The sequence below is a fragment of the Equus przewalskii genome, chromosome 21 (genome assembly GCF_037783145.1).
Source record: "Equus przewalskii isolate Varuska chromosome 21, EquPr2, whole genome shotgun sequence".
Taxonomy (NCBI): Eukaryota; Metazoa; Chordata; class Mammalia; order Perissodactyla; family Equidae; genus Equus; species Equus przewalskii.
In genome coordinates this window covers 18309700-18325791 of record NC_091851.1, presented here as the reverse complement: position 1 = coordinate 18325791, position 16092 = coordinate 18309700, and the positions used below count along the sequence as shown (strand labels likewise).

The 16092-nt window shown below is 45.4% G+C and overlaps 1 protein-coding gene across 2 annotated transcripts; it reads left to right on the top strand.

Annotated features, from left to right (window-relative positions):
* The first annotated feature begins 333 nt into the window (after positions 1–333).
* Positions 334–15774, top strand: PRNP (prion protein (Kanno blood group)). Of its 2 annotated transcripts, XM_070587911.1 has the most exons (3): positions 334–661; positions 3391–3493; positions 13360–15774. In XM_070587911.1, exon 3 carries the CDS (start codon positions 13370–13372, stop codon positions 14135–14137), a length of 768 nt encoding a protein of 255 aa, XP_070444012.1. In that variant the 5' UTR covers positions 334–661; positions 3391–3493; positions 13360–13369; the 3' UTR covers positions 14138–15774. The 2 variants fall into 2 exon arrangements, with proteins under 2 accessions (XP_070444012.1, XP_070444013.1); XM_070587912.1 differs by lacking the exon at positions 3391–3493 and having other exon boundaries at positions 378–661.
* Positions 15775–16092: the final 318 nt, after the last annotated feature.

The window sequence follows — 16092 nt, the reverse complement described above, 5'->3', positions numbered from 1 at the left end:
TGGACTTGTTAAATGGAGTGTATTTTTCTCATTTGTGAATATCACAATCTAAATCATCTCTTTTGTACATAATAAGTAGAAACTGAGTAAATGAACAGTTGATGGTCAATGTCCTTAGTAGGCCTCAAATTTTAAGGATTTATATGAAAACTCATAAATCCTGGGCTTCATCCAGGCTAGCAAAATTTTTCCCTCTAGAAATTTCTGGTTACCAAGAAAGTTCCAGAAATTGCCTTCTCATTCCCTAACCTTTCATTTTCTCCATTATGTAACGGGGGACCTGGGGCTTTGGGCCGAATTTCCCTTTAAAGATGATTTTTATAGTCAATGAGCAACGTCAGGGAGTGATGACAGAGGGAGGCGGTATCTCCTGATGCAAGTGTTTAAGCGAATCCCAACGCGTTTTTTCCTGTGACTCAGATTCCCGGCCCTGCTTGGCAGCATCCTTTAACATCAGCTCCTGCCGCCGGCCGCAGGTGCGCCCGCCCGTGCGCGTGGCCGCGTGGTAATTGGTCCCCGCGCTGACTTCCGCGCGGCGCCGCGGCCGCCCTCCCCGCCTCCCGGCCCCCGCCGCGCCTCCCCGGCCGCGCGCGTCGCGGGCCCTCGGCGCCAGTCGCTGACAGCTGCGGCGCTGCGGGCTGCTCCCGTCCTCCGGAGGCAGGTAAACAGCCTTGTCGCCTTCACATGCCCAGCGGGGGCGGGGGCGGGGGCAGAGGACCTGAGAGCTGGGGGCCACGGGGGGCCGCGGTGACCGAGAGCGAGAGCCCGTGCCGTGGGGCCGGGTTGGTGGGGGCAGACCTTGACCGTGGGGAGGGACGGGGGCTTCCTGTCGGGCGCGGGGCGCGGCGGGCTCGGGCTGCTCGAGTTTGGGGATGACGCCGCTTGTTTTGCCATTCTGATGCCTTCTTTTCGGCATGGGAGCGGGGGCGCGGCTGGCCGAGCCCCCCGGGAGGGACGTAGGTGGTGCCGAGGGGTCTGTCCGTCCCCCCACTGCCCTCACGCGTGGCCGAGGCGGGAGCCGCAGGGGCGAGTCGCGCGCAGAGGGGCCCCGGGCCGGGGAAGCCAGTGGCTCGCTGGGGCGCTCGGGGGGGAGAGCCGCCTGGGCCGCGGGCTCCCGGCGTCCCTCCTGCTGGCCGCCCCGCGGAGCCGGCGGGCGGAGGCCGGGGACGGGGACGGGGACGCCCCTGGGCCAGGCCGGCGCCTCCCGAGACCCAGAGGGTGCGCGGGGCGGGGCGGAGGGAGCGGGCGCCCGCCCGGGGCCGGGGCCTCGGCGGGGTAGGAGTCCCGGGGACCTGGGGGCCGCCGCCGCGCTCCTCCCAGCAGGAGGAGCCTGCTGCCATCCACGGCTGCTGTCCACGGCTGCCATCCGCGCGGCCAGCGCCGTCCCCGAGGAGGCCGCCGCCAGCGGGACTCTGGCCACCGCCTGGGAGGGGTCTCGGGCGGCCTGGCCGTCCACTCGCGGGCCTGGGGCGTCCAAGCCGCCGGGACAGAGGCTCTCCTGCTGGCCCCAGGTGTGGCAGACCCGCAGGCTTCGCTTTTCACTTTCTTTCCTGTCCCTGTGGAAAGAGAGAACTCAGCCCTCGGTGGGGCTCCGAGGGAGGGGTCCCGGCGGGGGGATGCCCCTCGGTCAATCAGCCTCCCCGACCTGTGCAGGAGGCGCCTTCACGTTTGTCTAAACAATGGGGAGAAATCCATTCCTACTGTCCCTTTCCGGTATTTTCCTTTTCTCTTTGGAGTAGCTATAGCAAGTAGATTTTTTAAATCGTAAACCCACCACCATCATATCCACCCTCACCATCCCTAAGCCACTGCTTTCTGGTTTTCAGTCTACTCGTCTCCAGATTCATACACGACACAGTGCGGTTTCACCGCCCTGATCCAGATTATCCGGTGGCCTCCATCAGTATCCCCGTGGCCGCGATATCTCCTTGAACTTAGAGCATCGGTTTAATAAGCAGTTCCCGACGTGCTGCACGTTTGAGTTGTTTCCCTTTTCCTTACTTAAAACTCCAGGTAGAATAGGATTAAAGATTTTTACAAATCAAATTATCAGAAAAAAATAGGAACAAAAAATTGAATTAAAATGCGAGACCTCTGGAAAATTAACTCTCAGATTTGAAAAAGAAAAAAATCACCAATGAAAAAGAACGATTTTGCCTACACAAACACCGAGAAGCTCTTACAATGAAAAAGAACTAACCAGAAAGGCAAAGAAAGCAGAGAGCTTTCTGTGATTTGCATATTATTTGTATCTGACACAAGGCTTCCATACTCGTGAAAGGAAAATAACAAGATTATAATGGATAGATGGTGAAACAAATCATTGACAAAATAAAATACAAATTCTAGCAAGACTGGGTTATAATTTTATGTCTAATAACAAAAACAACAAAAGTAATAGTAATAGTAACAGCAACCCCTACTGGAAGGTTGCCCTGAAATTTGCATATTCAGTCATCTGGGGAGGTGGCAGGGTTTTGGGATTAGAAAAATGGCTCTGCAGCTAACTTTGGGACTTTGAACAGGTCATCTACTTTCCTAATCCTCCTTTTATCCATTCATAAAATAGAGGAAATGATACCTACTTCCGGAGTTTGTTGCCGGGATTCATTTTAACCATCTACATAAATCTGACCTTTGGAGGTATACCTTTTTTCTCTTCCTAGTCACACCCCGGTGAGGACTTTGTGAATCAGTGCAAATTTTTTGTAAAGTGATCTGGTGATGCATTAAGAAGCTGGAAAGCCATGACCCAGAAACTCCACTTCTGGGAATTCACTGGCAATGGAAGAAATAAACAAGGAAAAAGAAAGCCATATGCAGGCACATATGCTGGGGACAATGATCTAAAATTAGACCCACCTGGGAAACAGCCTAAATGTATAACAGCAGGGCAGCAGCTAAGAGAATCATGACACATTAACTGAAAGGAACATTATGTAACCATCAAAAGTCATGATTTGGGGAGAAAAAAACTGGCAAGTCAAAGTGCAAGTTACTAGACTTTATCTACTTACTCATACCTGAATGCATGTGTGAAAGCTCCAAAAGGAAAGGCACCAAAAATGAAATTTAATAGAATAAAACTGAAGTTTTAATAGAAATGACCGGTGATTTTAATTTTCTTTTTGTTGACGTGTTGCTTTTGTAAATAATGTAATTTTTAAAACAATTCACAGGTCTCAATTTTGTAAACAAAAGGGACTCAATTTTCTGTGTATGAAAAGAGAGATTGGTGCTGCTTTTTTAGCTGACCTCATTTTTTCAAGTATTGTCTCATTTTTTTCTTGAATAGATTTATTAGTGGTTTAGTAATTTATATATTAGGGTTTTTTTAAAAGAAGCCGTTCTTAGATTTATTTATCAATTCTGGTTTTTTCTTTGTTGTAGTTTTCAAGGCCTCCTGAATATATTTGAAAACTGAGCAGTTTCAGCCAAGCCGAAGCATTCTGTCTTCCCAGAGACAAATCCAGCTTAGCTGAGCCACACAGATGTACGTACCCTGTGGAATCTCTTTGGTCTTGTAATGGTTGAAAGTCCCCAACTGTCACAGAAAGTAAGGGTCGGGGAAGGGCTGTGATTACAAGCCACTGCTCTGGAGGCCACTTGAGTCTATATATGTAACTCACACCTTTGCGTCATCCTTTCCTGTAAAATCAGCTTCATTTTGCAGGGAAAGGGCCATAGCTTTCTCTAGAATAGTGCTGAATTATGGTAAGGAAGCAACCATTTTAAAATAATATTAATAAAACAAATAACATAAACATTTCTGCACCAAATTAACGGGGAAGGTGACCATCAACCAAGTGACGAAAGGTTTTATCAGGTGAAAGGTTTTCTAAGCTGTGTGGTTTTAACTTACCTATCCATTCTCCCTTTTCGGATCTTATTTCCTCTTCCAAGGTAACTATATCAGCTGTGAACTGCTACATACGCATTAGCCATTCACAGCGTGCCTGTATCTAACCCGGTGATGGGCGCAGCGTTATGAAAGAATCCTTGGGTGATTAGCGTGTGCAGCACTGCTTACAGGCAGGAGAATTTTTTTCTCAGTTTGTTAATCCTTTTTCTCCTACTATATTCTACTTATTGCTGTTATAATATTATGTGATCGTTCCAAAAGGAGGTATGCCCTTTTATGAAAAGCATTATAAATGTTAAGTGTTGTACTTTTGAGGGCCCAGCTCTGCAGCCTAGCTAGCAGTGCAATTTCCTGGGAAGCTTTTATGGATTCCCAAATCCCATCGCTAGACACTCCCAGGCTGTGGGCCTGGAGAGGCTCCAGCAGTGTTGCTGCTGGAAACAGCACGGCAGGTCATTCTGATGATGGACCAGGTTCGGGTCCTTTGCCCTGTTCAAACCGGGGCTGGGCCACAGGGTACCAGTGAAAACCCCCTACCCCAAAATGTTTTGCAAACTTTTGTATTGTTTGCATCATATTCTTTAAGGGGCAGTGATCTCAAAAAGATTAAAATAGGACAAATGAGTTCTACTTAGCTCAGGAAAGACAGGAAGTTTTCGCCGAGAGGGGAGCGGTGGGGGATACGGGGGGCTGTTTGGTGCCACTTTCCCATTTCACCAATTATGTTTCAAGTTGTAACATGTTCTGAGTATCAGAAGTTTGGCCCCTGGCACACGACCATTGGGCAAGTTCCTACCAGAACTGAGAATTCCTCCTCTCAGTCCCTATGTATAAATGGGAATAGGATGAATGGGGTAATCTGTGGATCTTTTTTGTACCTTCTTTCTAGTTCCATTGCTCTGCCATTCTGCTCATGCACCAATGTACATGATCTTGTTTATTGTAGCTTTACAATGCGTTCTAACACCTAGCAGGCCAAGTGTGCCCTAGATTTTCTTCCTGTTCATTAATTTCTCCAGTCTTCTTAATTTTGAGTATCATTTCATCAGGTTCTTTAAAATCTCCTTTGAATTCTGACTGATTATGTTGACTTTATGGGTTATTTGCAGGTGAATTGGTATCTTTCAGTATTGGTTTTCCCCAACCAAAAAATGTGTACATCTTTCTTTTCCAGTCTCCTTTACGTCTCAGTAAAATGTTATAGCTTTCCTCATGTAAGTCCTACTATCTATTTTTAAGTTAAATCCTAGATATTTTTAATTTTTTATTGCCATTATGAGTGGAATGTTTTTTCCACACTAAACCTTATAAATAATTACAACTGATTTGGGAACTCACTGGTTTTTTTATATATTGATTTCAAAAATGGCCACCCACATGAACTCACTTATTTATTCTAAGACATTTTTGGGTGACTTTCCTGGATTTTCCAGATAGAAAATTATACTTGGCTAGAACTTCCAGAACCATCTAAAATAACAGTGATTGCTTGCATCCTTGTCTTGTTCATGACATTAATGAGAATGCCTTTCCTCTTTCCGTTAAGGTAGGGTGTGGGCTGTGTTTGTAATGCCAGCCGTGATGGAAAGGAGCTATCCTTCTAGTTCTAGAGAAACCTTTTTTAACAATTTAAACTTAAAAAAATTAGGAATGTTGATTTTCATTGAAAACTTTTCAACATCTGGAAAGAATCTTAGGGGTTTTTTTCCCCTTACCCTATTAATAGAGTTCCTGATTTCTGAGCCATCCTTGTATTCCTAAAATAATCCTTATTGGTCGCAGTGTATTCTTTTACTAAACCGTTAAAATCAGTTTGGTAGTATTTTGTTTTGGATTTTGGCACCTGTATTCATGGAGGCTGGGTGGTCAACAGTGTTGAGGCCTGCACTCTAAATACTGGGGTTTGAATCTCGACCCTTTATCCCCTTAGCTATAAACGCTCCTTCTCAGGAAGACATCCAAATGTTTATCTCTGCTGAGTTCCAGGTTCCTAAAACAATTGCCTAAATTGATACTCCTGCTGGAATGTCTCATAGTTGTAGCCAAGTTCATGGGTCCAAATTTAAACTCTTGGTTTCCTCTCCCAAGCATGGCCCTCCACCAGTTTCCCCTACTTCAGTAGATGCTCTCACTGCCATCTGCTTAGTTATGAAAGCCGCAGACCTGGGCAATTGTCACTTCTCCATCCACTCTAACAGCAAGTCTTAATTGGTTCTTTCTGCAAAACACATCTCATTTATTCACAGTTCCCAGGCTGCATTGTAACCATCCCAGCCCACACCTCCATCTTCCTTCAGACCCTTCCTAACTGGTCCCCGCATTTCCTTTCTTGGCCCCCTAAATTTTCTTTATGCAACAGTCTGGGTGAGCTTTGTAAAAACAGTCCTGTCGTGGTACTCTCCTGAGGCCCTTTAACGACTCCTCACTGTATGCAGAATCAAAGGGAGACTTTCTTTCTGGCCACTGAGGCCCTCGGGATCTGGCGCTCACCTGCTCTGATCTCATCAGGCCACTTGCTCTCTGTCTTAGGCTCCAGACACTTAGGTCCTTTTGGTTCTCGAACCCACCAAGCTAAATATCTTACTCACCATTGAGTCCTCAGCCTCTAGCACGATGCAAGAACCTTAGAAGACACTTAAATATTTGTTGAATGAATCAATAAGTTATTGTACAGTAAACATTACGTTATACGAAATATATAATTTTTGACAACGTTTTGTCTCCGTTTCATCTCTGGTTATTGGTCAGTTCAAGTTTTCTATTTCTTTAAAAACTGGTGCATACTAGTGATTCTATGAAGATTTGTCAAATGAATTCTAAAGTCGATTTTTGTAGTTTACATAGTAGAAAAGCAATCCATCTCACTCAGGTGTTTAATTCATAAAACAAAGTTGTTTCTAGTAAGTTTTTACCCTTTTAAAACCTTCTTTTTCGAAGGTTATTTCCCTTTCTCTTTCCCAAAATAGAGCTGTTGTGTTTCCAATGATACGTGTTTGTGTGCATATTATATTTTCCAGCAACTCTTGATTTTATTTAGAAACTCCACATTTTTCTGGGTTTTATTTATTAAATTCTGCTTTCATTTCTGTTACTTCTTTCTTTATAACTATGACCCTTTATTTTGAAATTTTCTTTTTCTGTTTTCTTCTCTTTTGAATTGAATAATCATTTAATTTATTTTCATGCTTGATATTCAATTACATTACCCACACTCCTTGGATAGTCATGCGGTTTCCTTTATTTCCACATCCCTCCCCTCCATTAGCCAACTTTCTTTTTTTCAGCTAGCCTGATAAGTGTAAGTGATATATCTTTTTTTTTTGGTCTCATTTTCTCTAATTCTTAGTGATTTTTAATATTTTTTTCGTGCCCTTTTGGCTTTCCCTCATCTGTAAATTATCAGTTTGTATCTTTTGGCCATTTTTCTGTGGGAATTACTGTCTTTGCAAGAATTCCTAGTAGGTTCTAGAAATGAATCCTCTGTCGGTCTTAGATACTACACATGTTTTTTGTTTACCATTGTGGGCTCTTTCTAATAGCTTTGTCTTTGGTGTTCTTTGTAGTTGTTGAACAAGAATCCTTAATTTTTATGTAATAAAATTCTTCAATTATTTGCCTCGTGTTTGTGCTTTCTGTTTAGGAAGTCCTTCCTCCACTCTTCCGGGTCACAAAGGCATTTACCTGTATTTTCTTCTCGTGCTGCACTGTACCTTTCACAGTTGGTCTGTAATCCATCTGGAGTCTGCTTTTGCACGTGTATTAGGGATCCAGTTTTGTTTTTCTCCAGTTTCCCAGAAGTGTCTACTAAACAAACCTTCCTTTTTCCATTGATCTGTGGTGCCCGCTTTATCATATATCAAGTCCCTACTAGAGTTTATATACAAGGGTTTGTCTCTGAACTTGCCATTCTGTTTTCCTAGACTTTTACCATACAGTCTTTATTACAATGGCTTTGTAGTAGCATTTAATGTCTGATATGGCAGATGCCCTCCTCTTTTCTCTTCCTTTTTTTTTTTTGGAGGAAGATTAGCCCTGAGCTAACATCCACCACCAAGCTGCCTCTTTTTGCTGAGGAAGATTGGCCCTGAGCTAACATCAGTGCCCATCTTGCTCTGCTTTATATGCGAGATGCTTGCCATAGCATGGCTTCTTAAGCAGTGCATAGACACACCCCCAAGATCCAGGCCAGTGGACCCCAGGCCGCTGAAGCAGAATGCACAAACAACCGCTGTGCCACCAGGCCAACCCCTTACTCTTCCTTTTTAAGGTTGAGTTTGCTATTCAGGGACATTCCTTTCCCCTTGCGAATTTATTGAACTTCTCAAAAAGTCCAACTGGAATTTTGGTTGGCATTTTATTGAAATTATATGTTCATTTGAGGGTAATTGGCATCTTTGTAATGCTCAGTTGTACCAGTCAAGACCATGAACTGCCTTTCCATTTTATCAGATCATCTTCTACGTTCTTTATTGGAGATTAAAACTTTTTCTCCCAGTCTTTTTCTTTTTCGTTCTTTCTTTCTTTCTTTTTTCAGTTAAGGCCGTTCCTAGATATTTTACAGTTTTGATTGCTATTGTGAATATCTTATTTTAAAAAAAACTTTTTTTCTAGTCAATTACTGCTGGTATAGAGAAATGCTGTTGACTTTTGTAGGCTGATCTTGTATCCCACAGCCTTACTGAACTCTCGCCCTGGGTCTTGTGTTACCTGTCGAGTCTGTTGGATTTCCTATGTATATGATCACAGTCGTTGCAGATGACAGCTGGAGCGCCTTCCTTGCAGTTCTTGCACCACTTACTTCTTTGTCTTTGCAAATGGCTTTGGACGGGACCTCCAGTCCTGTGACAATGGACACTTTTGTCTTATTTCTGATCTTAAAGGGAATGCACTCAGGGGTTATCCATTGAGTATGTTTGCTGTTTTTATTATATAACCTTTATCAAGTTAGGGGAGTTTCCTCCTATTCCTAGTCTGCTAAGAGCATTTTTCTTAGTGATATGTAGGTATTAACCTTTATCAGATACTTAATGTTTTGAAATGTACCGGAGGATTAAGTCTGACATTCCCAGAGAGTATCTTATATGACTAGTGTCATAGCATAGCCTGGGATTCAGAAAGCCAGTGTCTATTCCCAGAAATTTCACTAACTGACGCTGTAGTCACGGATTTCTCACTTGACCTTCCTGAACCCTGGTAGCCTAATTTATAGAGTGACGGGTTTAGATTAATGATATAAGATCTTCCTAATTTTATCACAAACAGAAAGAAATTCTCCAAGATCTCTTGTAAGTTTTGAGCCCCTCCTATCTTTAGAAATGATTCTCTACTTCAAAATGTAATTGCTATTTTTAATACTTTTTCTTCTTTTTTTTTTTAAGATTTTATTTATTTCCTTTTTCTCCCCAAAGCCCCCCAGTACATAGTTGTGTATTTTTAGTTGTGGGTCCTTCTAGTTGTGGTATGTGGGACGCCGCCCCAACATGGCCTGATGAGTGGTGCCATGTCCACGCCCAGGATCCGAACCGGCAAAACACTGAGCCACAGAAGCAGAGCGCGCAAACTTAACCACTTGGCCGCGGGGCCGGCCCCAATACTTTTCTTAATTAAATGTTGATTTGTTGTTCTCAACTGATTTTAAAATGATCTTGTCTTAATATATTCTACGATTATCCAACTTTATCCAGAATTCAATTTTAATGAAATACTGACCAGCGACACATGCCTGTGTCTCTGATGCCCTGTGCCGGTATCTCCAGTCCGTGGTCATTCCTCAACTCCAGACGCACCGAGCTAACTGCCTACTGGTATCACTTGTCCCACATGTAGCTTGATGACAGTGTTGCCAAGGCCAAACCCCTCATTTATTTCGCTCCAGACCTGTTCCACCTTCTGTGTTCTGTCTACACAGTTGCCCAATCCAGAAACCCAGGCGCCACCTCAGCTCTTCCCATCTCTCGTCTTCCACTCAAACCCCAAGCCCTCCAGAAGCCACCTTCTAAATCAAACCACCCGTTACTCTCCTACCCCTGGCCAAGGCCGCCATCCTGTACTTTGACGACTGAAGTAGCCTTGGGACTAGTTTCTCTGCATCCTGACACATACACACACACAGTCCTCAGTCCATTCTCCACAATGTTCTTTCCAAAAGGGAACCCAGAACTCTTTAGTGGCTCCTCAGTGCCCTCAGGTCCAGACTACTTCATACGCCTTCTAATTAGGCTGACCATATAACCCAGCAATCCGGACTGGGACAGCCTTGAGAATGAAAGGGGCACTATTAATATTTGCACAGGAACAAAACCTGTAAACCATGTTGAGCAAGTCAGGTGTCTGCTCACCTTGCTTCTGAGGCCCTTTGTTACCTGACCCCCGCCTGCCTCTCCACTGCACGCCGAAGCTCCACTTCCATGAAACCCCCTGGGGCCCGCAGATCTGCCAGTGCTCTCTCTCACCGTCTCCACTCTGAATGCTCTGTGGCCCCATTCCCCTCCTATGCCCGGCTCCCCAAGGACCGAGCCCCTCTCTGTGCCTCCTTTACCGTGTGGTACCGTCAGCTGCTCGTGTGTCTGCATGAGCTTACAGAGCTGTAACTCTTAGGACCTTGAACGAGGTGTGTTCAAAGCCCAACTCAGTGTTACTCACTCCCCTTGCAAGCCCTTCTTCCTCCCTCCTTGACCGTTTCAGATAACATCTCCATCCGGCCAGAGTCTGCCATAGTGGACGGCACATGAAATAAATGTTCATTTAACCAAACTGTGGATGTTAGACGGCTGGCCATTGCAGAAAAGAATGTTTTGAAAATATGGTTCACTTTAGATATCCATTGTGACTTTAGTTTGGTTATTTCTTAGGCTGTATTACAGATGTTGTCACGCTCATCCATTCGTTCGGCATTTGTTTTGCGTGTCTGTGAGTCAGGCACTGTGTCTAAGCACTAGGGACACTTCTGAGATCAAAATAAAACTCTCTCCCCACACCCGGGGGAGCGTACACTTCCCTGGAGAAGAGGAACAGTAAGCAGACAGGAAAGAATAGATGTCAAGTTGGCATCGCTGGTCTGGAGAAAAATGAACCAGGGTAAGGAGGGGGACAGGACTGCTGACTTAGCTGGAGTGGCGTGGACAGCCCTTCTGAGAGGACGTTAGAGCAGTCCTGAGCCATGTAAGTAACGGGGGGAAGAGCCTTCAGGCCCCGGGAACAGCAAGTGCAAAGGCCCCAAGTTGCGAAAGTGTTTGTTGGGTTTGAGGCGCAGGGTGGGGCCGGGTCACATGGGGCCTAGCCCGCATGGTCAGGACTTTGGGTCTTATCCTGAGCATCAAGGAGAGGCACAGTGTGACCTGCTTATTAGAAGCCTGTCTCAGGCTGCTGTGTGGGGAACACACAGTGGAGGCCAGAGGAGAAGCAGCGAGGCTGGTTGGAGGCTGCTGTAGGAATCAGGTGAGAAGTGATGGGGGCTTCAGCTACCACGGGGGTGTTGGGACATGTGAGAGGTTTGGGGATTTAGGATTCATTTTTAAGATAGAGCTGATAAGATTTGCTGATAGATTCGTTGCATGCTATGAGAGAAAATTCAAGAATAACTCCAGGCTGTTGGCTGGGTTCGGCTCATTGGGGTGAACGAAAGAAGTGTTGACATAAAACCCCTTGGGCTTGGGAGTTACTGACTGGGGCGCTTGTCTCCTAGTTCCGTTTCTGGAAGTGTGTGAGCAGAAGTATGAGCTGCAACAAGGCCAAGAGCTGAGCAAATGGAGCATAGGTCAGGGACACAGGCCTGCAGAAGACCAGGGTGCCAGGAGACGTGGGCGCAAGGAGGAGGCCAGTGAGCATGTCCCAGGACCCTGCCCTCTCACCCCTACCCAAAAGAGCCTCCAAAAATCCTAATTGGCATGATCTGAGCAGTTTAACTAGGCTTGTAACTTTTGAATATATTTATGTTCACTTAAGACCACCAAAACATTTCAGTAAAGATAGTAGAAACATAAACAGGATGCTAACTCATTTGTTTGTTTAATCATTCTTCTTCCTCTGAGTATTATCCCATTTAGTCTTTGTCTCTGAAGGTTATGGAGAATAATTTTCTCATATTTGATGCCACTTTTATTTGGAGATAATCCCAGTGCTGGGGATAAGACTAACATCAGTGTTAGAGGATATGCCATGTTTGGTTTTTACGGCACGTGATGATATTTTGGAGTGTGTGGTTCCATGTGAGCTACAGTAGACACTGTTTAATAATCATTTCACTATGTGTCTTTGATCTCTGCCCTTGGAACTGAGTGCCCAGGGCATGTGAGATCTTCAGTCAGAAAGGAGATTTTTTAATTTGATGAATGTACACTCTGCAGAGGGGCATAAATTATCATCCTGGGTACTTGATTTGTTTGTTTATTCCTAGACTATGCTAGCCCTTTTATATAAGATATGTTTCTTTTGTACCAAAACTTAGGAGAAAACAAGTCATTCATAAACCATTAAATGCTGAACTAAAACTGAGTGAGTAACTGCACCTCTTGTGACATAGCCATTCTTACCCCACGTTGGGCAGCCCCATTTGTCTGTTTGTCTATAGAGAAAAAGATGAATTTATAAGTGGGCTTGCAAAATCCTGCGTGTTTCCTGTTTTGAAAAAAATTGTGTTCCTTTGAGGAAATTCTTACCGGCATTTATCTGTTCAGGGGATATTAACTCCTTCACTTAACAAGTATCTTTTGTGGGCCTGCCCGGTGCCAGGCCCTGCTCTAGCCCCTGAGGAGACGGCAGCAAACAAGAGACTCGTCCCCTGCTTCCGTCCGCTGAGAAAGGAAGACAGGAGCAGGCTGTTTGGAAAGTTCTCTCATTACCACAGCGCCCGTCTCGGGGTCTTCCTAACGACATTAGACTCACGAGGCTTCCACAGGGGCCACACCAGTGTCCTCAGGGCAGTCCACCCGCAGCCAGGGACTTGTCTCCACCCCACCCTCCGTGAGTGAATGCTCAGGTGCAAGGGACTGAGATCCACATTGGTGGGTCATGGGTCCCCCCGGCGTAGAAGCCCCAGGCCCCCCCCGGAACTGGTATCCCTTTTGACAGCCCAATGGGCACAGCTTCCAGGGTCCCTGCAAGGACGTGCCTGGTTGCAATAATCACGGTTCTCAAGAAGCTGGAAGCCGTGGCAAGCCCCCCAAGGTGTTTACAGCTCCTTCCAGTCCAGGTGCAATGTATCAATCAGAGGTTATTTTTACCATAAGCAACATTGGTGGCGTTCCACCTTTATCAAGTTTCCAGGAAACAGAGCCAGAAATTATTTTAAGATCCAGTTTGTCCTTAGAGAAGGAGAAAGAGTTGTGTTAACCTTCTCCTTACGACTCTTCTGTCATGAGTGCTGCAGAGAAGTGCAGAGTGTGACATGCCTTTATGACCAGGTGCTGATGCCACTGCTGTGTGTTCATTCCTTATGCAGCCAACGTGAAGTGGTCTCACTGTAAACGTAGGACACTGACACCCTCTTCATTTTGCAGATAAGTCATCATGGTGAAAAGCCACGTAGGCGGCTGGATTCTGGTTCTCTTTGTGGCCACATGGAGTGACGTGGGGCTCTGCAAGAAGCGACCGAAGCCTGGAGGATGGAACACTGGGGGGAGCCGATACCCCGGGCAGGGCAGTCCTGGAGGCAACCGCTACCCACCCCAGGGCGGTGGCGGCTGGGGTCAACCCCATGGTGGTGGTTGGGGTCAGCCCCATGGTGGTGGCTGGGGTCAGCCGCATGGTGGTGGTTGGGGACAGCCCCATGGTGGTGGAGGCTGGGGTCAAGGTGGCTCCCATGGTCAGTGGAACAAGCCCAGTAAGCCAAAAACCAACATGAAGCATGTGGCAGGAGCTGCGGCAGCTGGGGCAGTGGTTGGGGGCCTCGGCGGCTACATGCTGGGGAGTGCCATGAGCAGACCCCTCATTCATTTTGGCAATGACTATGAGGACCGTTACTATCGTGAAAACATGTACCGTTACCCCAACCAAGTGTACTACAGGCCGGTAAGTGAGTACAGCAACCAGAACAACTTTGTGCACGACTGCGTCAACATCACGGTCAAGCAGCACACGGTCACCACCACCACCAAGGGGGAGAACTTCACCGAGACCGACGTCAAGATCATGGAGCGCGTGGTGGAGCAGATGTGCATCACCCAGTACCAGAAAGAGTACGAGGCTTTTCAACAAAGAGGGGCGAGCGTGGTCCTCTTCTCCTCCCCGCCTGTGGTCCTCCTCATCTCTTTCCTCATTTTCCTGATAGTGGGATGAGGATGGCCTTCCTGTTTCACCATCTTCTCAATCTTTCTTTACCGGGTTGGGGAAGGGCTGTCTACCTGCGGCCCTTTCAGTGGTGGTGTCTCCTTGCTTCTCTCTTCTCACCCGTAGGCTAATACGCTTGGCACTGATGGGCACTGGGGAATGCAGAGCAGACCCCGGATGCTATTTATTCAAGCCCTGTTTGAATGAGTCCTTCGTGGGCCAGTGCTGGGCTGGGAAGAGGGTAACAGCAAATAATCATTGGTTGAGCTAGGCTTATCTTTTTGTCTAGTGCAACAGATTGAGGGTAAAACAGTTCTCAAAACAGCCTTCAAATACCTTTACCTAAATACTTCCAGCTCCTTCTTCCAGCTAAAGCTCAGTACACTAATGCCTCATCTTAGCAGTGATTTTGTAGCAATTCGAAGAAATTTTCTCATCCGTTTTAAGAAAACCTGACTGAGTTTTCCTGTCTAAACAGCATTTCTGCCAAACTTAAAAGGAGGCCACATGATACCCATTCAAAAAAAAAAAAACTAGAAATCCTTAGTTCTTGGGCCCAGGCTCAGCCAGCTGGAGAGCGTGTGCCCTGTGTCTACAGAGAACTGTGACAGTTTGCATTTTGCAGGATGGGCTGCACAGCAGCTCTTGCATTGAGAGTGAGTATTCGTGCAGCACTAGACCTCTGGGCAGAGGACATTTTCACAGGGAATGAACGCAACTAGGCTTCTGGGACTAAAAAAATCCAACATTTGGGAGTGGTGCCCTTGGAGGCAAGCTCCCGTTCTGGATGTTTAAAGCACCTACATGTGGCATTCCTTTCTTTAGTAAACTATAAATAATTAAACTATAGATAATTAAGACAGTAAAAAATTAAATTACTTCTGGACACTGGAGCAAATCTTTGTTTAGAAAGCTGGATGATTTTGACGTTGTTTCGGTGAAGCTAGGAGATTTTAACAGAGGGAGCTGCAGCTGTAAAAACACCGTTGTTATAGAGGATTATGGAATGAAGAAAATGACTAGTGTACAAAGAAAAGAAATGCTTGCATTTCTTCATTGCTGTCTCATGATCATCAAAAACCAGAATTAGATTCAGTCTTTAGTTTCTGTAATTGGCTTTTGAGTCAAAGAATAGGGGAGGAATCAAAAAAAAAATCTTAGGTTGGAGATGACAGAAATATGATCCACTTAGGGGGGAAAAAGTTTTGTTACTGTTATTTAAGTAAAGTAAAATTATTCCCTGGATGTTCAATATTGTCACCTCGCAGATATATATTACTATTCTGCAATGTTATTGGCTTGCACTGTGCAGGTATTCTATGGAAAAAAAATATATATATATATATATTGCATATGACAAACCTAGACATTTTGGTTAGAGCAGTTAACATCTGAAGTATCTAATGCGTTACCTGTTTTTGTAAGGTACTAAATAACCTGATTTGTGGGAAACCCTTTTTCGTGGTCCTTAGGCTTACAGCGTGCACTGAATAGTTTTGTATGAAGATCCAAAGTGGTCTTTGAAATATGCATGTACTTTATATTTTCTATATTTGTAACTTTGCATGTACTTGTTTTGTTGTATAAAAAATTTATAAATGTTAGTATCTGACTAAAATTAAACAGGAGCTAAGATGAGCATCTTCCATGGAGTTCGCAGTTGTATTCACTGTGGAGCCCTGGGTTGGCAAGGTCAATTTGGGGGTTAATCTGAGCAGAGTGGCCCCTTCAGTCCCCACACCGCCTCTGATGGCCAATGTTTCACGTCCCCCCTCCTGACACTGCCCTCCGCCTTACTCCCAGCCACACGCCAGCTGATCTCTGCTGCCCTGTCCTTTTTTCCTCGATTTTCCGCAAGTACCTAAGTGTGCTTGGCACTAGGTCAACGGCCAAGCCACTATTGCAGCAGAGGAAGACAGTCCTTGTACTCTGGAAACTTCTTTCTGTCCTGGAATTTGAAATAG

Bases quoted from the DNA above. Each gene is read 5' to 3' on its own strand.
- PRNP (XM_070587911.1), top strand. From the start codon at position 13,370: ATGGTGAAAAGCCACGTAGGCGGCTGGATTCTGGTTCTCTTTGTGGCC.